Raw genomic sequence first — 24,056 nt, 5'->3', positions numbered from 1 at the left:
TACCAACCTGGTGTTTAAAAAATAACTTACTCCTCTCATCTTAAATCTATACCCAATAGTATTTGACTTGTTCACCCTTAAACAAAAGACGTCCTTCTATCCAAACTATAAGTCCCCCTGATAGTTTTATACACTTCTATCAGGTTGTGTAGTCGCGTTTGTAACAGTGAATTAAGAATTAAAGGCATCAGAAATTAAACCAGGAGATAACAAGGTGTAAAGCTGGATGAACACAGCCGGCCAAGCAGCAGGAAAGCTGACATTTCGGGTCTGAACCCTTCTTCAGAAACAAGCGCGGGGAAAGGGATTCTGAAATAAATAGACAGAGAGGGGGAGGCTAATGGAAGATGGACAAAGGAGCAGGCAGGTAGAGAGAAGACAGGCAAGGTCAAAAAGGCAGGGGTGGAGTCAGGAAAGGTGAGCGTAGATTGGCATTTAGGGTGAGGGTTGGTTAGTCCAGGGAAGACGAACAGGAATCCCTCTTCCGAATCTCCTTCAATTCCTCCCACTCCGTACAGACAAAGGGGATGGCCATGGGTACCTGCGTGGGCCCAGGCTATGCCTGCCTCTTTGAAGAATATGAGTAACAATCCCTCTTCCGAAGCTACACTGGCCCTATCACCCACCTCTTCCTCCGTTACATCAATGACTGCATCGGCACTGCCTCGTGCTCCCACATAGAGCTCAAATATTTCATCCACTTCACTAATACCCTCCACCCCAACCTTAAGTTCACCTGGACTATCTCCGATACCCCTCTCTCCTTCCTGGACACCTCTGTTTCCATTTCTGGCAACCACCTAGAAACCGACATCCATTTCAAGCCTACCGACTCCCACAGCTACCAAGAGTACACCTCCTCTCACCCACCTTTCTGCAAAAATGCCATCCCCTATTCCCAATTCCTTTGCCTCCACCGCAACTGCTCCAGAGTTGAGGCATTCCACTCCCGGACATCCCACATATATCTTTTTTCAAGGACCACAACTTCCCCTCCATTGGTCAAAAACGCCCTCAACTGTGTCTCTCGTATTTCCTGCAACTCATCCCTCACACTCCCTCCCTGCAACAACAACCAAAACAGAATCCCCCTCGTCCTCACGTACCATCACACCAACCTCCGGATCCAACACATCATCCTCTGGCGCTTCTGCCATCTGCAATCTGACCCTACTACCAAAAACATTTTTCTCTCCCCGCCCTTATGTGCTTTCTGGAGGGACCACTCTCTGTGACTCCCTTGTCCGCTCCACACTCCCCTCCAGCCCCACCACACCTGGCACTTTGCCCTGCAACCGCAGGAAGGGCTACACCTGCCCCAAGACCTCTCTCCTTACCCCCATCCCAGGCCCCAAAAAAACCTTCCACATCAAGTAGATGTTCACCTGCACATCTGCTGTGTAGCGTGGTATACTGTATCTGCGGTATGCTGTATCTGCTGTTCCTGATGTGGCCTCCTCTACATCGGGGAAACCAAGCGGCGGCTTGGAGACCGCTTTGAGAACACCTTCGCTCAGTTTGCAACAAACAACTGCACCTTGCAGTCGCGAACCATTTCAACTCCCCCATCCCATTCCTCAGATGACATGTCCATCCTGGGCCTCCTGCAGTGCCACAATGATGCCACCCGAAGGTTGCAGGAGCAGCAACTCACCTTCCGCTTGTGAACCCTGCAGCCCAATGGTATCAATGTGGACTTCAGAAGCTTCAAAATCTCCCCTCCCCATACCACATCCCAAAACCAGCCCAGCTTGTCCTCACCTCCCTAACCTGTCTGTCCTTCCTCCCACCTAAAGCCACACCACCATCTCCTACCTACTAGCCTCATCCCGCCTCCTTGACCTGTCCATCCTCCCAGGACTGACCTATCCCCTCCCTCACTCCCCACCTACACTCACTTTTACTGGCTTCATCCCTGCCTCTTTGACCTGTCTGTCTCCTCTATCCATCTTCCATCTGCCTCCCCCTTCTCTCTCTATGTATTTCAGAATCTCCTTACGCTCCCCCATTTCTGAAGAAGGGTCCAGACCCGAAACGTGAACTTTCCTACTACTCTGATGCTGGTTGGCCTGCTGTGTTCATCTAGCTCTTCACCGTGTCATCATAGATTCTCCAGCAGTTCCCATTATCTCAGAAATTAAACCAGAACTTGGAGGTTTCTTGTCTCTAGCCTCTATTAGATATAGTAGTGGGTGGTGGTGGGGGCAGGAAGTATTAAGAAGAGAATAAAAACAAATATCTTGCATCTTAAATGGAACTCAACTTGCAGACAAGAAAAGTTTCATTTCTGCAGTGGCTACTGTATATTAGAATGGAAATCACCTACTATCAACAAATGGCAAAAAGAAACAAAACATATGATGATGATTTAAATTATATATTTAAAACAAGAATTGCATTTGACAGTAGTTTAATAAGTAAATTCACATCATGCTATAAGAATGATTTGAAAGGCAATATTATTTCGGTGATGTAATTATCAACTCCAAATATAAAGCATCAACTAAAACATCTGTGAGAAAATATCAAAAACAATTTTGGCTTATACAGATACATTGACCAGCATCAAGATATCTGAATCTTCATGACTGTAGCAATCAGGTAAAAGGTACCATCACCAATAAATCTAGATTAGATGCTGATTAAAATCAGAAGTTATAAAACAGATTCCAAAGCATATTTCTGTTTGTATGTCCCCCAACTGGGCATACTAAATTCACTTCTCAAAATGGAGTCTCCTCTACAATAGGGAAACTAAACGCAAACTGGGAGATTGTATTCAGCAAACCATCTTCTCAGCCTGCAAGTGTGACACATTTCCAGCCACTTGAATTCTCCAGTCTATTTTCGTATCGGCCCTTTGCTTGCCACATTGTTGCAAGAATGTCAATGCATGCTTGAGAACCACCTTCAGACCTTTCAAATAAACGTTCTACAGCTTTCTCATCTTATCAAATCTAATAACTTAGATCTTAACCACCATTCCAACAGCTTGTAATGGTAATAAAAATCGTTGCATTAGAGCCACTGGAAGTAGACATCCTTTGGGCTTAAAACTCAGCTGGGGACTTACCCAGTAGTCCATAGATGTCCTTTTCATCAATACAATGAGGACTATCTGGCTTTTGTACATATGCCTGGACCATAGGATCCTCCCCAACTTTATCAGGTTTAGCATGGTTTCCTTCATTTTCCAGTCAGCTCTAACAAGTTATATAACTCTGTGCATCCATCATTTATTGCTTGCCCCTCTAGCATCTCATCACAGATTTACCTCTTTCCTTCCCTATCCCTACTTCCTGTTAATTTTTAAGCAAACAAAGTGTTATCTTCAAAACAATACTTTAGGTTTCATGAAAGGTTCTCAAGCTGAAACATGTACTCTATTTTCTCCATTCATAGATGTTGCCCAACCTTTTTTCCCATTTTCTGTTTTCATTTCACATTTTCAGCATCCATAAGATTTAATTTTCATTTAATCTTTTCATGAATATGATATTGTGCAATATCAGGGAATCTCCAGTAGTTCAGTTTATTTTCAACACCTACTTGAAACATACAATAATAATGTGAGTTTGCTCGCTGAGCTGGAAGGTTCGTTTTCAGACGTTTCCTCACCATTCTAGATAACATCAGCGAGCCTCCGGTGAAGCGCTGATGTTACGCCTCGCTTTCTATTTATCTGTTTAGGTTTCCTTGGGTTGGTGATGTCATTTCCTGTGTTGGTGATGTCATTTCCTGTTCTTTTTCTCAGAGGCAGGTAGATTGCCTCCAAATCAATGTGTTTGTTGATGGAGTTCCGGTTGGAATGCCATGCTTCTAGGAATTCTCGTGCGTGTCTCTGTTTGGCTTGTCCTAGGATGGATGTGTTGTCCCAATCAAAGTGGTGTCCTTCCTCATCTGTGTGTAAGGATACGAGTGATAGTGGGTCATGTCGTTTTGTGGCTAGTTGATGTTCATGTATCCTGGCGGCTAGCTTTCAGCCTGTTTGTCCAATGTAGTGTTTGTCACAGTTCTTGCAAGGTATTTTGTAAATGACGTTAGTTTTGCTTGTTGTCAGTATCGGGTCTTTTAAGTTCATTAGCTGCTGTTTTAGCGTCATCAAAGGCATTTTGGAAATGACTGCCAGACTACTCAGACCTCTTGGCATCACGGTAGCCCACAAACCCCACCAACACACTAATGACATCACCAATGCAGGAAATGACATCACCAACCCAAGGAAACCTAAACAGATAAATAGAAAGCGGGACATAACACTGGCGCTTCACCGGAGGTTCACTGACGGTGTTACCTAGAATGGTGACGAAACGTCTGAAAACGAACCTTCCAGCTCAGCGAGCAAACTCACATCCAGAACCTCAACGTGAGCTACAAATCTTCTCAAAACTTGCTAATAATAATGTTTAAAATATTGAAGTCTTTCACCTAAATCTAATATAAAAAACAGGATTATTTCAAGTAAGTCCTATACATCTGTAGGAAAAAAATAATCTGCAGTTTTCAATGCTCATCACATTGCTAATTTGGTTCAAGCCTATTTACCATATTCGTTCCACCTCATATATTCATTTATTTGCAAAGTTTAGGAACACAGCAAGGGCATAATCAAATTCTAGCATCAACTCAACAACAAGCGATAGCTCAATGTCCTAAGGATATAAACTGACTCCATTCCATATTTCTCCAAAACAAATTGTCAATGCCTTTCACTGATCTAAACGATATATAGGTCTAACTTTATATACTTGTACAATATATCAAGATCAATAGTTGCCAAGAGGATACATCAACCAGTAGTGAAATATTTCGAAGTTAAAAATTGTTGCTTGCTGCTTCTGGTAGCCAATCAGTCCTGCAGCTGCTTTTGTTGAAACTGTTAACTTTATTTACTTTAAAAAAATATAAAAACCACTTACAGAATTATCTCAACATTCCTCCACGAATTAAGCCCTGAAGCATGTATAGAATGACGCTGACTTAACTTTCAGATTTTTGTTTAAGCCTGGTGACTAAAAAAACCACACTAAAATCACAGAGGACTGCTATAACTGTATGAAGTGGATTTCCAACGTGGACTAACAAAGGAGTAACAAGAGAAATAGTGTCAGAACAATTAAATAAAACAAAGAATGGGGATGCTGAAGATCAAAACAAAAACAGAAAGTGCTGGAGAAACTCAAAAATTCTGACAACATCTGTGGAGAGAAATCAGAGTTATTATTTCAAGCCCAGTAACCGAGTTCTGAAGAAAGATCATTAAACTCAAACACTAACACTAATTTCTCTCCACAGATGCTGCCAGAAAATTGTTGAGTTTCCCCATAAATGTCTGTTTTAGTCTCAAAAACAGGTTCTTCTAAAATGTTTTTTTCTGGTTAGCAGATGTCAAATAAATCTACTTAGAGTCATAGAGCTGTACAGCATAGAAACAGACTCTTGGTCCAATTTGTCCATGCTGATCAGGCATGGAGAAACTACACCACGCTCTTCGCAAGCATTTCAACATGCCATGGCATGATATGGTGGCGAGACCATGCAGACGCTACAATAATGGATCAATGAGCACCACGCAACAATCACTAAACAGGAGTATTCCCTGCCAGTTGCGGGGATACTTCAGCGGTCAAGTGCATTCAGCCTCCAATCCTCCAAAGCAGCCTTTGAGACACACAACAAAGCAGGATCACCAAGCAGAGACTGATAGCCAGTTCCATGGCCATGAAGAAGGCCTCAACCACAATCTTGGGTTCACGTCATGCTACAGATGACCCCGCCACACTGTTTTGTATCCGTAAAGACTTCCTTACTATCCTGTTTTGACAGCATGAACATGGTAAATTGTTATGATCTCTCTACTTTTATTAGTTTGTATGGTTTTGGATTACTTCTTACCTTCTCGCTCTCTCACACACATACACAGAATCATTTCATCCAAGATGTTTGTTTATTTGCAGATACTTTGTATTTTGCTCAAAAAAAACACACAACTTGGAATCAAAGTCAAAGTCAGTCAGTGTAGCATTTTATAATTCCCACTTTGGAGCAAAACCAGTCTGATTTACAGTTAAAACTCTTGAGACAGACTCTGGACAAAGCCTCACACGTACAATTCAGAGTCTGACCTGAGATGTCGCCTATTGTATATGCTTATCGTTCTGCCTGTTGGAAGTTTAGCAAGTTAGGCAGATGCTGATGAAATCTTCATCTCGGGGCAGTGACTTGAAACAGATTCTGGAATTTGCATCTTAAAACTAGCAGTTCTCCATATCCTGCTTCTGCAATTTCTACAATGCAGGTAAGTATAACTGATTAAAGATTCAACAGGAGGCAATTAGCCAGCTATTTTAGGTTTGTTCACTCTGCTCACATCAGGCGTATGATCCTTTGATCTCTCTGCCTTTAAATGGTGTTTGTGTGCTCTCCTCCCACTGACCTGATGAAGGGGCTACGGTCCAAAAGCTTATGATTTCAAATACACCTGTTGGGCTATAATTGGGGTCATGTGATTTTTGACCTCAGCTCAACACTGGCACCTCCACATCGTGATGCCTTAATGCATTAGTGCCCCAAGGTACTTCAGAACATTATTAATTCGACATGTTACAAATGGAAATATTATGACAAAAGCTTTATACAGAAAGCATTATGCAGTACCTTACAAACAGCAGCAAAAGACTGAAAGGTCAAAAGTGGTAAATTGAAGAGTTTATGGACTGTGTAGTTAAAAATACAGCCACAATGGCACAAGAGGCCAACCAACACTGGATGCAGTCATGGTGCCAGAGGAGGAGGACTGCTATTGTCGTACTTTTGTTTAAAAATGATTTGAGGAGTATATCAAATAACCGCAAGCTCGTCAATCTAATTTTGGTAAATGTTTAATTTATTGGAATCAATTCAGGGACATGGGAAGACCACTCACTTACAAAAGCATTCAGTAGTTAAAGACACTTGGAATGGATTTGTTCATGGAAGATACTGTCTAGCTTGCTTTATGGAATTTACTGATGAGCTAACAAGATGGATCGATAAGGACAAAGAAGTTGGTGTTGTCCACTTGAATTTTAGTACGGCTTCTGATGAGGTCCCAAGTGGCTGACTACTAAAAAAAAATTTAGCAAGCTGGATACAAAATTTGCTCAATACAGGAAATTTGTTTGCTTTAAACTTTGAATTTTTAAAAATTATTTTACAAGGGTGAATGTGCTGGACTGTGGGAAGGGGACAGAGAATGCATATCAATTACTTCTCAACAGGGGCAACACAAACAAGAGGTTATAAAAAGTGACAGGCCAGAATTAAAAGTCTTGAAAACATGCATCTAAAAGTAAGGTCACTAACACATAGGGGCTGGGACAGATTGGAGCAGAACAGATCTATTCCTCATCTAACATTAACACATATACTTTGAGTAAAGATTGGTTCTGTGGGATTGTTTTCCCTAGAACAGATATCAATATGGACCTTTACAGATATTCCTGGTCCTATCATGGGATGCCAAGGCCAAATTCAGTGACAGTCCAAGCAAAAAGCATTAATTCATCAAAATGGGGCAAATTTTCTCCAGCAGTGATGGCTGTGTCATTAGCTGTCTCGGTCTTGAATTTCAGAATTCTCTCCATTAATCTCTCTACCTGTCTCTCTTCTCCTTTAAGATCCACCTCAAATAACCTGTTTTGACCAAGCACTGCTGCTACACATATGGATCAGTACTAAAGTGTTATAAGATGTTTATATTAAAGACACACTATAAACACAAAGTGTGGCCGGTCCTATTTGTTACGACTTTACAATACAACATGGTACATTTTCCTACTCTTCAAATTACTGCAATAAACCAAGCTACCCTACATAAACTTAAAGGCTCAATAATAATTCTTAAACAGAAGAAAAGTCTTGTTGATTTTGTTTAATTCCTCCTCTCAAACAAACATTCTCTTATTGATCATCATGCAATTTGGAAACAAATCCACAAAAAGATTTTGCAACCAAGATTTCTATAATTCCAAATTGTGTTTAAATTGATATGCATAGCCTAATTCAACTTAACATTTACTACGGCACTGGCATTTCAAATTAAAGTAATTGTTTCAGTTTGCACAAATGTTTCAATTTCCAAACAGTAAACCCTGGAGATCTATTTTTTCTGATTTGCTCAGGAGAATTTAGACACAGAGGAAGCTATTTATTCAATTCTACAATTTTTCTCTCATCTTGATGCCGACTTCTTGTTAGTTATCCTCAATAACCCAATAGCCATTTGTCACGTGAGCCTTGACAGTGTGTTAGCACACAACTAGGCTGTGTTCGAAGGAAGGCATAGCTGACCCAAAGTGGCAAACACACAACATCCACCGATCAGCTGAATCCATGTACAGTGTACAGTGGGCCACTCAGGAGCTGTGGCCAGTTTTAACTTCTATATCACATGCTCTGAAACCAATTGTAGCCTCCAGCAAAGATAAGGAAATACTTAGCTGATGAGGAATGTACAGCTTGGATCTGAAAAAGTATGGAACTTGCAATACAAGTCTGATTGAATTTTTCAAAGAGGTGTTTGAGGTTTGCACAGATATTTCCATGTTATTTATATAGACTTCCAGAGGCGACTGACAAAGCCCCTCATCAAAGACTGTTCAAGTTGAAGCTCATAGAACCAAAAGCTAATAAGTGACCTGCTGAGTGGCAGAAGACAGAGTGGCAGTAACACATCAGGTAATCAATCAACTTCGCCTGTAAGGTCCTTTAGGAATGTGTGGGGTGTTCACCTATTGATTTTACTTTTTAGCTGAGATAACGGGATACAGAAACATATTCAAATTTGTCATAGGATATCACTGTAGATGGAAACATAAAATTACAAGGGATATCAATAGAATAAGCAAATGGCTAAACTAAAACAAATATATTTGAATTTAGGGAAATGCAAGGTGGACCAAAATAGGCTATGTCAAAGTACTTTCAAAATGGTGAAAATCTTGAAGGAGCAGGCAAACAAAGGCATGAAAACATGATAATCTGATGCAAAAAAGATAGCAAAAATGCTAAGAGTGTTGACTTTTACACATTGGAATACAAAAGGTTAGATGTCATGCTATAACCTCAGAACAGCTTGGTTAGACTACACCTGTCATGGTCAATAGTTTAGGACATCACATCTTGAAAGAACTTATTAGTCTCGGAAGGACTTATGGATCTCAAAAGGACTGCTTCAGATGTTTCCTGAAATGATGCTAGGCTCTACAGGATAAACTGTATAGACAGATTACACAATCTGGTTGCATTACCTGGAAATTGGTCAAGAGTGAATCGATCGAAGTTTTGAACACATTTCAGAGAAACTGATAGGTAGATAAAGTTTCCCTGATGAAGCAGTCCATGACAAGGGAATATCCCCTTTAAAACTGGCAGCTGTTTTCTTTTTCTAATATTGAAATTGGAAAATATTAGAGTGAAAAAAGGATAGCTGAAGTAAAGTTTGGAACTCATTTCTACAAATGCTGTTCATTCTAAGTCAATTGATAATTTTACACTGAAGATTGATAGATTGTTGTTTACTAAGGATTTTACATGGTAGTAGGGAAAAGGTAGGACATAAAGTTAGATCACAGATCAACCAACCTCTCATTGAGTTGTGGAACATGTAATATACTCCATTTTAAACTATCGTTTATCAGCTTACACAGCAGAAAGTGCAGTATGAGATTTTCAGAGCACCAGTTCATACTTAAGCGAAGTAGTTGATGTGAATTCTCAATATTTGTACACTATGCTCCATGGGCACAGTTTAGAGAAAAAGAAATCATGACGTAAAGAATAATCAAATGTAATGCACAGCTTTTAAAATCAATTTCTAAATAGTGACCCAATGTTATACCATCAAGTTATGGTTCTATCACTTCTGCGTAAGGTGATGTTTATGGTTGGAAGTATTAATTTTGATTTAATTAATCTTGCTAATTTAGATGTGCCACCAAGCTCAGGCTTATTAAGGTAAGTGTGAAGGATAAGCACACAGTAGCCTCAATCTGTATTTTAGCATCTGAAAAAATGCTTAAAAAAAATGATACCAGTGCAAATTTCAAATTTGTTGCCCTATATTTACATAGCTGGTATAACATGGGAACACTGTACTATAACCTAAGACAGAAAAAGAGAAGATAGAATTTACCACTGTACACATATGGATGTTCTTTCATATGTCCAAGAGCCAGAACTCAGAAGCACCAGACTCAGATTAGTTATGTAGGCTTTTCATTTAAATCCTCATAGCCAGCCTGTAATGGTGAGTTATATAGTTTACTTTTCACACTTATATTGATTATATTTTTTACATTTTTTAAAAGATCAACGATGGAATTTTGGCCAAGTAAAAATTCACTAAAAATGTAAAGTATGTCATGTTCTATGTAATATTCATAGAATTCCAACCATTCAGTAAATTGCATCCTGTTAATTTCAACACCTTATTGTATCCAAAATGAACACTTTGCTTTATGTTCAATGCCATATGGAGTAATATGCTGAATAACTCAAAGGTAAATCAAATACTCGAAAACTTGTAAGCAGTTCAGTTTTCCAGAAACTTTAGTCATTATTAACCTTAACATGGATCCATGGTCCTCGAGACTGCTATTTCAAGTTAATTAAATTATCTAAGATTGCAGATCTTATTTTTCTCTTGAATGCATTAGAATTGAGTTCTATGTACTATAATCTCTCCTCTCAGCAGCATGATGCTTTACAATTGCTGTAAAAATGTACTGCACATAAGTATTCTAATATCTGTAATATTTTATAACTCAGTTACAGAATGAGACACCAAATCCCTAAATTAACTGATTCATAAATCTTAGCATTGCATTAAATTATTTTGTTCGATGAATAGATCATGACATTAATCTTCTTTATTTCACACCAATGGGAGATATGTCATCAATATTTGAGTAAGGATGTTACATACTTTGAATGTAAAATCTAATGTTCCATGCTAGAGTTGCTTCTTGAAAAAAAGAGAAAGTCCAAGCTGCCATTTTGAATGAATAAGATAATACAATAAAACTGTGGTATCGCAAAATTTCCATTGAGGCTTTTCCACTTTGTTCAATGAAGCTATGGAAGTAACTTTCAAAAAAACATTGATTACAATGGCCAAATAAGTGAAATTTCATTTTTTATGCATGACATTCTAAAGAAAGAAGAAATTTGCCATCATATAGCAGCTCTCAGGATTATTGCAAATTACCAAAGTGCTTCAAGCAAATTAAATGCTTTTGAAAGGGTCACTGTTGTAATCAGGAAACATGTAATTAAATGTAGTTGCACAGAAAAATTTCACAACATCAATTAGATGAATGATCAGGTAATTATGTTGGTTGAGAGATAAACATTGGCCAGACCCACTGGAAAAATCTCTTCGGTCTTCCTTAAATAATATCATGGCAATTTTTGTTTTTAAAAAGAACTTCTTGGAATTTCCACATTGTTCATGGACACTTTCATTACCCACAAAAATAACAACAGAAATAGGTGACTTATATTTTAAATATTAGTTCTACGCTGCTCTGTATTGATAGATAAAATTAAATAATCTCAAGACCAACTGGATTTCCAGAGCAGGAAATTAATTCCTGAGTGAATAGGGGAATTCAGCAAACAGTAAATAACAGATAGAAAGAGAATGGGAGATATCCTGCAACTTGGGCTGAGAAGCTGATATACCCCTATACTCAGGAGATACATCACCACAAATTGGCTTTCACCACTCAAATACTCTACAACTTCCAAAGGAACATTCAATCACATTAAATGAAACCAAGACCTTCAATTTCAAGACGTTGGGCAAATTCTTTCAGACATCAAACATTTCGAATACGGTCATTCAGTTTTTTTTCAGTGTACCCTGGCATACGCATTAACACACTCAAATTAGGAAAATCAACATAGTAGAATTAAAAATCTGTTGCGAGGTTCTAATGCACCCAAAGTAATATCAGGGACTTGGAACAAAACTTGTCTCATTGTATTGAGGAGAAATAAATTACTTTGGAAAAACCTCAGGTGAAACAACTTTTAGAATAACAAAAGGTCTTCATGTCTATGCTGGAGTAAATTCAACGTGCATGATGTCTGTAGTGTGAGCATTGTATTTGTTTCATTCAGCCCAATACATGTACATTACCAGTTGGCGCATAACTAAGAACATAAGGTTCCTTTCTTTCCCTTCAGAGGAAAAGAAAATAAAACATTATTGATAGCTGTCTAAGTATCCAGTTCCTTCTCAACACCTCTCTATTCAGCTGTGCCAAAGACTGCTTCACTAAAGAAATGAATAGACTATACAGCTGTGACATGGTAGAATATTAACACAAAGTTAAGTTTATTACATCCATATTAGCTATTCTCAAAAGTTCACTATGCAAATGAGCATTGAGATGAAGAAAATGCAGCAGAGGTTATACATATTTTCAAAAACAGAAACAGTTAATAAAATTTGGGGAAATGGAACTGGACGCATCAGTATCGACAAAAGTTTAAAGGGCAGAAGTGGTGAAAAATAAGGATGCCACCCAGGGGACATGTATAACCTTAACTCTGCTCTTATTTTACCTATAGAGAGCAGTTTTAATGGGGTTAATTGGGAAAACTACTTCTAATGAAGAAGAGTTGATAACTAGTGCACATACACTCAAGATTATGAATATGTCTCAGATAACCTTTACAAAATAAAGAAATATTTCAGTTTTTCAGGAAATGGACACCCCTCAAGGAACAGTGCTGGGGAGCAGAATCATTTAGCATAGTTAAGAGAAAAGTTTAAAAAGAGACATGGGGAAGTAGCAAGGTAATGAGACCAAGATCTCCAGCATAGACATGACGGGCGACTCCAGTTCCATCTGTAAAATTCGATGACCCAGATTTTGCATAGCCTGTGTCAGTCTTTGCCATTATTATGCCTCTAAAGACGTCAGCAACTTCAAAAATTTACTCATGTAGCAAAATGAGGAAATTCAGATGTGATTCTATACTTCACAACAGAATATGCAGTTGAAGATTTCTAATCTATTTAGTAAGTAAAGGTTATGCATGGATAACTAATATTTATTGTTGAGGGAACGCTTGCTGAAACAGTACTAAGAAAAATGTTGTACATAGAATTATTGGTAGTCTTTATGGCATTTATTTTTAACAGGATATGGTTTGGCATCAAACACCTAAGATTTTACTTCAGTAATACAAGCAGCAGCAAACAATGAAGGTTGGACTACAGTAAGCTCCGCTGATTAGTTTTGAATGTTTAAGTTCTATACAGTGACACCATTGTACATGAATCTCATCTGTCTGTCTCTTGCCACCTCAAACAAGTTTAGAAGATTGTCAAGTTGCATTCATTTCCAAACTTCAATTATTATGCAAAAGGTATTAACAACAACAGTCACGTAAATTAAAGATCAATCCAAGAGTTAAACCAACAATACGACAATCAAAGTAACAAAACAAGACCCTCAAGTGGTCAAATTTAAAACCAACTTTTCAATTAGTACAAGAAGTGAACAAGAAGTCAAAGCAGCCATAAATCATTACAATGTACCATGCAAAATGCCATGTTCCATTAAATTCAGAGGGTAATTGAGCAGGTTAATCAATGGGGAGGTGCATTTTTTTTTTGCCAGTTGGTTATTATTTTTACTTGCATAATTGTGTGATGGACAGAAATCATAGAATGTTTCTCTCATCTTACGACTCAAAAATCAACATCTAGATAAAATGTTCACTTTATCCTTCACCAACATATCTACTTTAGCCAGAAACACTCTCAGCACCAAGTGTGATCCTTTCTACCTTTGATAGCAACAAACCTTGCAGTAGAACCAAGATAACAAATTAATTCTGAAGTGTACGTAATTTTGTATCTTTGGAATTAGTTGAAATAACCTAAATGCATTGCATGTCAGACACTTGCAGTTAGGAAAGAGAAATTTATCAGTCCAGGTTACATTTCGAAAACAGCCACCATGTTGAAAAGACAACATACCAAACCATTCACTCACATTGTTCTTGAACAGACTTATCAAAAGGAGAAATGCAGAAATATTATACAAATGCAGTAAAACACATGAAAGTGACAGCCAAGACATGGTTTGTTCAGCCCAACCAGACCATGTTGAATATTTATCTTCCTGTGTCCCCACAATTCCTTCTGTTCCAATTCAATATAATAAAGTGAACTTATCTATTCATCATTCCACAAGTTTCAATACATGTGGCAAAGGTGGACATTTCTTTTAGGCAAGAAAACCAGTTGGATATCCAGCAATTCATAAAAATCTACCTTGAATCCAAGAGTCAAAAAGGGACCATACATTGAACATTCACCATTCAAGACTGTTATTACAGCAAATGACTAAATTTTCATCAGCAACAGATCACTAATCTTGAACTTGGACAAAACACTAGTAAGCTACTTAATGCATTACAGTAGCAGATTGTGTCAATTGTTACTTGGTTAATATAGGCTGAAGATGAATCTACCACTGAAATGTCAAACAAAGGCTGTGCATAACCTTCAATGTAAATAGATTTTCATATTGCAGTTAGAGTAAAATAATACACAAATACTGTCACAAGAAATTATTGAAATGAACTTACTTGTAACATAACAGCACATTATTTCAATCAATCAATCCACACACATTGAAACATGCAAAATAGGAAGGAGATGCAAAAGGGTTACCCTTGCATATTAGATTAATCACGATACAAGTACTGGAAGTTGGACATGGTCAAAGGAACGTACAGGCATGAAGGAAATTACTGAAAGGGGAGGACCATATGATATTATGTGGCATGACGATGACAATAGGTATGAACAAAAAGAATGTATATGGAGCTCATTAGCGTGGAAAGTTTTGTTTTCAGCACACAATACAGGAGCTAAAAAGGTGCAAAAAGTTAACGCAAAAGTTTACATAGTGTCATAGAGATACACAGTACGGAAATACACCCTTTGGTTCAACTCGTCCGTGCCAACCAGACATCCTAAATAAGTTCCATTTGCTAGCATTTGACCCATTTCCCTCTAAACCCTTCCTAATCATATACCCATTCAGATGCCTTTTAAATGTTGTAATTATAACAGTCCCCACCACTTCCTCTGGCAGCTCATTGCATACATACACCACCCTCTGCATGAAAAAGTTGCCTCTCAGCTCCCTTTTAGACCTTTCCCCTCTCACCTGAAACTTCTGCCCTCTGGTTTTGGACTACTTCATTCTGGAGAAAAGACCTGCCTATTTACCCTATCCATGCCTGTCATGATTTTATAAACCTCTATAAGGTCACCCCTCAGCCGCCGACACTTCAGGCAAAATAGCCCCAGCACATACAGCCTCTCCCTACAGTTAAAACCCTCCGATCCTGGCAACATCCTTGTAAATTGTTTCTGAATCCTTTCAAGTTTCACATCCTTCCTATAGCAGGGAGACCAGAATTGCAAGCAGTCTTCCAACAGTGGCCTAACCAATGTCCTGTACAACCGCAACATGACCTCCCAACTCCTATACTCAATACACTGTCCAATAAAGGAAAGCACACCAAACGCCACCTTCACTATTCCATTTACTTGCGACTCCACTTTCAAGGAACTATGAACCTGACTCCAAGGTCTCTCCGTTCAACCACACTCCCCAGGACTTTATCATTAAGTATATAAGTCCTGCGCTGATTTGTCTTTCCCAAATGCAGCATCTCTCTTATCTAAATTAAACTCCATCTGCCATTCCTCAGCCCATTGGCCCATCTGAATGGGATCCCATTATTCTCTGGAGGTAACCTTCTTCACTGTCTACTACAACTTCAATTTTAGTGTCATCTGCAAACTTACCATCCATACCTCATATGTCCATATCCAAATCATTTGTATAAAACGATTAAAAGCATTGGACCCAGCAATAATCCTTGTGGAACACTGCTGGTCTCAGGCCTCCAGTCTGAAAAGTCACCCTCCACAACCACCTTCTGATCTTCTAACTATGAGCCAGTTCTGAATCCAAACAGCTAGTTCTCCCTCCATTCTGTGTGATCTAACCTTGCTAACCAGTCTACCATGAGGCATGATCCTGAAGAGCTTACGTTATATATTTATTGAAAATATCTTATCTCCTAACCACTCTCTACACAATACATAGGGTCATTGAGACTTTGGAACAAACTAATTTTCTTAAAGAGCTGGAATTTATATTAAAGAGCAAAGTTATTCTGATAAAACATCCCAGAAAATCAGCTCCCAACTCAGTAGCTCAAACCAGGTTGAGCTGTCTTAAACACTGACACTTTGAAATTAATAAATCTTTTCAAGGATCTGCATGGGAGCTCCCGACAATTTATCAAGTAGTTGGGGAAGTGGACAAATGCTACAAAAGAAAAGCAGTTTTTTAAAGAAAAGTCACAATGTTAAGTTTGAAGACAGGATTACGGTATCCTGCCTTGAACATACAGGTTTCTTTTTTCCTGATGAGGATTGGCAAAATTAATTACATTTCAAGATATCATTTCCACAATTTGTGGATGTTTTTGTATTCAGTAGCACAAGGAAATGTGCTCAAAAGGAAAATGGTTTAAGTGGAATAAGTGTGACAATATAATTCACTCAGTTGTTAGATTTCTTCTCAGTGTCAATGTCAAGTTGCCAAGGGCAACATATCGCACTTCCGTTATTCAGCATTTACTCCAGTTAAACCCCTCATTGTATATTTCAAGTAAGATACTGTCCCTGAAGTAACTAGTGATAAAATTATTCCTGCCTAGTCAATTCAGGCATCAATTTCACATACCCTTGACAAATCACTTACCAGATCCCTGTGCAACACCCAGTTAGCATGCAGGTAGTGAATGCCATCTAGAATCTGATATAATAGGGACTTCACCATCCCTCGAGGTAATTGAACCGGTTTCTTGTTTGCTTTAGAAGCTCTGTGAAATTTGATTATGTGCTGAGAAAAGAAAAAGAAAATATTTAAAGAAATTGAAAAAGGAGATTCAAAGACTTGGACTATTTTACTTCTGAAGTGTACTCCACAGATTAATTCCTTGGGTGTTAGACTAGCATTTTAAAAATCCCTTACCTTAAGACACTGACATGTATTCTTCCCTCAAAATCTGCACACCTCAAAAAGGATTTTCATTTGTCTTTACCTAAAATGAAACCCCCATCCAAAAATTTTTCGTGCATTAAACATCCAAATTACAATAAAAATACTGAAGCAATGTAATACGTTTATGCATTAGAAGCTCAACCAAAATTCAACTGACTTACAATGAAAATTCAATCATTTAAAATGCTATTCGACTGAATTCCTTCTGCAGCTAGTCAATGCATAAGGATTCCTGAACAGCATAACAACTTATTACTTCCAAGCAAAAGTGGTCCAAAGGATAAGCAATGCTTCATTCTGAATTGTACTTTACAAGCAAAAGAAATGCTGAAACTGTAAAATTTTATGAATAGCTACTTATTTAAAATATTACATAATTAGCATTACATACAAATAGACTTTACTGACTATAAAAGATAATTTTAAATAGATCGTTCATCATTAATTTAACCGAACCACTGCCAACTCTTAGTGACAACTGAATAAAGTGCTAAACAGAAATTTGTCTGTGCTTGTAAGAGCCTGACTTTAGAGATGAAAAACAAGACAACATAATTGGCATTACTTCTTAATGGATTCCATAGATTAGTAACAACTAACTACAGTTCCTAAGATGAATTTTGAAATAATTTCAGAAATAGTTAAGTGACCAGAAAATAAGCTGAAAAAAAATAAACTCTGAAAAGTAAGATTAAAAACTTGAACTTACTTGCTGCATTTTTAAGAAATAACAACTTTGACATTGAATGAAAAAAGTGCAGACTGCTAAGTATTGCAGCAAAACTCTATTGCTGGCAGAATTAAGCTGATTCAGCAGAGCAGAGGTACAGGTTTTAAAGTGAAATTTGATAGACATACTCTTGCAATCTGCACAACAAAAGAATTTAGGAGACTGAATGAGAAGGGTTGAATAGCCTTTCTTGATTCCTCAAAGCTCAGTCATAGGTCAGCTGCACACAATTTATTTGACTTAAGAAATGCAGTTTGTTTTCTGTAGCATAGCTTTCAGTGTTAATTTCTTTTTAAGTAAATCAAGAGAGGCTGTAAAAACAAAATAAAGTTGACCTCTGGTGAAATTCTGTAGACCATCACTTCTGCTGGTCTTAGACCAGTTACTAACATTCATTTTCACTAACATTCTTCTTCACTACTTGAAGAATGAAATTAATTATAGTATAAAGCAATTAATACTCAAAATGATCATATTGTGGAAAGCAGAGAGCTTTTTGCTCAACTACAACATTGACCAACTGGAGAGATGCATTGTCAAACACTTGAAAATACAATTAAGTTAAAAATAAACAAACATTGTACTCTAACTGGCTATTAAATGTTATGTAAATTAGGCCATACCAAATAGGAACAGGAGTAGATAATAAAATGTGAGGCTGGATGAACACAGCAGGCCAAGCAGCATCTCAGGAGCACAAAAGCTGACGTTTCGGGCCTAGACCCTTCATCAGAGAGGGGGATGGGGTGAGGGTTCTGGAATAAATAGGGAGAGAGGGGGAGGCGGACCAAAGATGGAGAGAAAAGAAGATAGGTGGAGAGAGTATAGGTGGGGAGGTAGGGAGGGGATAGGTCAGTCCAGGGAAGACGGACAGGTCAAGGAGGTGGGATGAGGTGAGTAGGTAGATGGGGGTGCGGCTTGGGGTGGGAGGAAGGGATGGGTGAGAGGAAGAACAGGTTAGGGAGGCAGAGACAGGTTGGACTGGTTTTGGGATGCAGTGGGTGGAGGGGAAGAGCTGGGCTGGTTTAGGGATGCGGTGGGGGAAGGGGAGATTTTGAAACTGGTGAAGTCCACATCGATACCATTAGGCTGCAGGGTTCCCAGGCGGAATATGAGTTGCTGTTCCTGCAACCTTCGGGTGGCATCATTGTGGCACTGCAGGAGGCCCATGATGGACATATCATCTAAAGAATGGGAGGGGGAGTGGAAATGGTTTGCGACTGGGAGGTGCAGTTGTTTGTTGCGAACTGAACAGAGGTGTTCTGCAAAGCGGTCCCCAAGCCTCCACTTGGTTTCCCCAATGTAGAGGAAGCCACACCGGGTACAGTGGATGCAGTATACCACATTAAGCAGAGGTTCACCTGCACATCTGCCAATGTGGAATGTCATCTTGGGGCCTGGGATAGGGGTGAGGGAGGTGGTGTGGGGGCAAGTGTAGCATTTCCTGCGGTTGCAGGGGAAGGTGCCGGGTGTGGTGGGGTTGGAGGGCAGTGTGGAGCAAACAAGGGAGTCACGGAGAGAGTGGTCTCTCCGGAAAGCAGACAGGGGTGGGGATGGAAAAATGTCTTGGGTGGTGGGGTCGGACTGTAGATGGCGGAAGCGTCGGAGGATGATGTGTTGTATCCGGAGGTTGGTGGGGTGGTGTGTGAGAACGAGGGGGATCCTCTTTAGGCGGTTGTGGCGGGGGCAGGGTGTGAGGGATGTGTTGCAGGAAATGCGGGAGACGCGGTCAAGGGCGTTCTCAATCACTGTGGGGGGAAGTTGCGGTCCTTGAAGAACTTGGACATCTGGGATGTGCGGGAGTGGAATGTCTTATCGTGGGAGCAGATGCAGCGGAGGCGGAGGAATTGGGAATAGGGGATGGAATTTTTGGAGAGTGGGTGGGAGGAGGTGTATTCTAGGTAGCTGTGGGAGTCGGTGGGCTTGAAATGGACATCAGTTACAAGCTGGCTGTCTGAGATGGAGACTGAGGTGTCCAGGAAGGTGAGGGATGTGCTGGAGATGGCCCAGGTGAACTGAAGGTTGGGGTGGAAGGTGTTGGTGAAGTGGATGAACTGTTCGAGCTCCTCTGGGGAGCAAGAGGCGCCGCCGATACAGTCATCAATGTACCGGAGGAAGGGGTGGGGTTTGGGGCCTGTGTAGGTGCGGAAGAGGGACTGTTCCATGTAACCTACAAAGAGGCAGGCATAGCTGGGGCCCATGCGGGTGCCCATGGCCACCCCCTTAGTCTGTAGGAAGTGTATCGGCGCCGCCTCTTGCTCCCCAGAGGAGCTCGAACAGTTCATCCACTTCACCAACACCTTCCACCCCAACCTTCAGTTCACCTGGGCCATCTCCAGCACATCCCTCACCTTCCTGGATCTCTCAGTCTCCATCTCAGGCAACCAGCTTGTAACTCATGTCCATTTCAAGCCCACCGACTCCCACAGCTACCTAGAATACTCCTCCTCCCACCCACCCTCCTGCAAAAATTCCATCCCCTATTCCCAATTCCTCCGCCTCCGCCGCATCTGCTCCCACAATAAGACATTCCACTCCCGCACATCCCAGATGTCCAAGTTCTTCAAGGACCGCAACTTTCCCCCCACAGTGATCGAGAACGCCCTTGAGCGCGTCTCCCGCACTTTGCCGCAACACATCCCTCACACCTCGCCCCCGCCACAACCGCCCAAAGAGGATCCCCCCCGTTCTCACACACCACCCCACCAACCTCCGGATACAACGCATCATCCTCCGACACTTCCACCATCTACAGTCCGACCCCACCAACCAAGACATTTTTCCATCCCCACCCCTGTCTGCTTTCCGAAGAGACCACTCTCTCCGTGACTCCTTTGTTCGCTCCACACTGCCCTCCAACCCCACCACACCCGATACCTTCCCCTGCAACCGCAGGAAATGCTACACTTGCCCCCACACCTCCTCCCTCACTCCTATCCCAGGCCCCAAGATGACATTCCACATTAAGCAGAGGTTCACCTGCACATCTGCCAATGTGGTATACTGCATCCACTGTACCCGGTGTGGCTTCCTCTACATTGGGGAAACCAAGCGGAGGCTTGGGGACCGCTTTGCAGAACACCTCCGCTCAGTCCGCAATAAACAACTGCACCTCCCAGTCACAAACCATTTCCACTCCCCCTCCCATTCTTTAGATGACATGTCCATCATGGGCCTCCTGCAGTGCCACAATGATGCCACCCGAAGGTTGCAGGAACAGCAACTCATATTCCGCCTGGGAACCCTGCAGCCTAATGGTATCAATGTGGACTTCACCAGTTTCAAAATCTCCCTTTCCCCCACCGCATCCCTAAACCAGCCCAGTTCGTCCCCTCCCCCCACTGCACCACACAACCAGGCCAGCTCTTCCCCTCCACCCACTGCATCCCAAAACCAGTCCAACCTGTCTCTGCCTCCCTAACCTGTTCTTCCTCCCACCCCAAGCCGCACCCCCATCTACCTACTAACCTCATCCCACCTCCTTGACCTGTCCCTCTTCCCTGGACTGACCTGTCCCCTCCCTACCTCCCCACCTATACTCTCCTCTCCACCTATCTTCTTTTCTCTCCATCTTTGGTCCGCCTCCCCCTCTCTCCCTATTTATTCCAGAACCCTCACCCCATCCCCCTCTTTGATGAAGGGTCTAGGCCCAAAACGTCAGCTTTTGTGCTCCCGAGATGCTGCTTGGCCTGCTGTGTTCATCCAGCCTCACATTTTATTATCTTGGATTCTCTCGCATCTGCAGTTCCCATTATCTCAGGAACAGGAGTAGGCTGTTTGACCTCTCAAGCCTGCTCTGCCATTCAATAGGATCATGACTGACAATGCTCCTCATGTCCACTTTGCTGTGTTTTGCCTGTAACCCTTGATTCTCTAACTGATCAAGAATCCATCTCAGCCTTAAATATACACCATGGGCTCTGCCCTGACAGGTCTGTGGCAAGGCATTCCAAAGACTCAACACCTTGAGCGAAGAAATTCCTCCTCATCTCAGTCTTAAATTGGCATCTCTTTATCCTGAAACTCTCCCCTCTGGTCCTAGACATCCTGTCAGCATTTAGTCTGTCAATTCCCTTAAGAACCCCATATGTTTCAATGAATTTCCCTCTCATTTTTTTGAAACCTCAATGAGTAGAGTCCCTGTCTACAGTAACAGTACACAAGAAACAGACTTCAGTCCAACTCATCCATGCTGGCCAGTTTCCCAAACTAGTAGTCCCATTTACCAGTGCTTGACATATATCCCTCTAAACCTGTCCTATTCACATATCTGTCCAAATGTCTTTTGAATGCTGTAACTGTATCTGCATCTACTTGCTCTGACAGTTCAGTTCACGTACAAGCCACCCTCTGTATGGGAAAAGTTGCCCCTTACCCCTTCTGAGTCTTTCTCCTCTCACCTTTAAAATATGACTGCTCATTCTGAACTCCCATAAATGTAAGGAAACTGCCTTTGCCATTCATCTTATCTATGCCCTTCATGGTTTTATAAACCTCTATCAAGTTACCCCTCAACACTGTTTAACCTTGCTCATAAGACATCCTGGGGATCATCCTGGTCGACATTTTTTAAATTTGCCCCCAATGAAATAACATGTTTCCTTAAATAAGGGGACCAAAAAGGTTTGCAGTTGTTGCGGGAATCTCACCAACCATAAGATTTCCCTACTCTTCTACTCCAAACCTCTTAAAATACTGGCCATCACACCATTAGGTTTCTTGATTGCACCTGCTGCAATCTGCGTGCTAGCTTTCAGTGTCTCATGCACAAGTATTCTATAAGTCACTTTGTGTTGCAGTTTTCTGCAGTTTTTCCTCTATTTAAATAGCATGGTTCTACTGTTTTCCCTTCCAAAATGTACAATTTCATATTTTCCCCACACTGTACTCCATTTGCCAATTGCTTAAATAAGTGGGCAAACAATCAGTATCTCTCTCACAAATTGCCCTTTTCACTTATTGTTGTATCTGCAAATTTGGCGACATTCACTTCCTTCCTCCATTTCATTAACATAAATGAGTTGTGGCCCCAGTATGGATCCCTGTGGAACCCCACTAATTGCAGGTTGCCACCCTGTAAAGGAATCCATAACCCCACTTGCTGTTTCCTATTCATGCCAATGTGCTACCTCGAGCACCATGGTCTCGTCTCATATAACAAACTTTTGTGCGGTACCTTATCAAACACATCTTTAAGTCCAAATACAATACATCTACTATATCCACTCAAAGAACCCTCTGCTGAATAAAAAGAGTGGGTAACATTTTACGCAGATGTATTCCCTGCAAAACAATGAAAGTTATTGCAACTTGTCATAATCTTTCACTTGTTCAATTTTACTAGGCAAGTGGAATTAACAAACAGTAAATTGAAACTTGCCTCTTGCCAACCAGCTAGGCAAGTCTGAAGAAAACAATCATGTGTATTTACTTTTCATTAGATTCCAACAATTCCATACCAAATTCTGCACAAAACTGTGTGGAAACAACTTGGCAAAAAAATTACACACTCATTTTATAGCTATTCAATCACTTAGAATATGTCAGCTACGATTAGTCAATTTGACATTAGTACTGTACCAAATAGATCAACTGCACAATCTTTTGAAATAGATGAAGTTCATACATTCAGGCTAGCTTAGAGGCATAAGCAGTCAAATTAAGCAACGTTGTACTAAATACTTAACAGTCCCAGAAAGGTAGACCTTACCCAGAGATCATGTTCGGCATAGTCAAACAATAGCCACACTTTCCTGTCTGCGTGAGACAGAAATACTTTCTGGAGAGCAATAACATTTGGGTGTTTCAACTCCCGCAGCAACTGTTGAAGAAAATATACTGTATTAAGATTATGACAACTGAAATGTACACATCGGTTGTCTGAGAGTTAATATATCTTTCAATTCATGTTTATTCTTAAAATCTTGAGATTTTTAAATGTAATTAGTAACTTAATTTGCACTCCAGGCCCAAAATTTTATAGTGACCAATACATTTTTCTTGTACTTAAAACTTTTTTTAAATGCCAAAATAATTTTAAGAGATGAAGGTTTTAAGTGGACAATGGACAAACTTGTACTGGCTGTTTACAAAGAATCAAAAGAACTATTGCTCAACTGCACAATTTTTTTTTAACAAGGAATTCTCCATAGCAAACTGAATTCATCAAT

General features: G+C 40.4%; 1 protein-coding gene across 5 annotated transcripts in view; it reads right to left on the bottom strand.

Moving 5' to 3' along the window:
• cdk8 (cyclin dependent kinase 8) overlaps positions 1-24,056 on the bottom strand; it is a 144,383-nt gene that overhangs the window by 56,542 nt on the left and 63,785 nt on the right. For 2 of the 5 annotated variants that reach the window (XM_048532368.2, XM_048532370.2), the window contains exons 3-4: positions 23,597-23,707; positions 16,854-16,994 (exon numbers count right to left, since the gene is read on the bottom strand). The exons of 2 other annotated variants lie outside the window; for them this stretch is intronic. In XM_048532368.2, coding sequence (XP_048388325.1) covers positions 16,854-16,994; positions 23,597-23,707 — 252 coding nt within the window. The remainder of the gene's footprint in view (positions 1-16,853; positions 16,995-23,596; positions 23,708-24,056) is intronic. One more of the 5 variants, XM_048532371.2, reaches the window with a different exon arrangement.

The sequence above is a fragment of the Stegostoma tigrinum genome, chromosome 6 (genome assembly GCF_030684315.1).
Source record: "Stegostoma tigrinum isolate sSteTig4 chromosome 6, sSteTig4.hap1, whole genome shotgun sequence".
In the NCBI taxonomy this organism is placed as follows: Eukaryota; Metazoa; Chordata; class Chondrichthyes; order Orectolobiformes; family Stegostomatidae; genus Stegostoma; species Stegostoma tigrinum.
The sequence above is the reverse complement of the archived record's forward strand: the minus strand, read 5'-3'. Positions and strand labels throughout refer to the sequence as shown.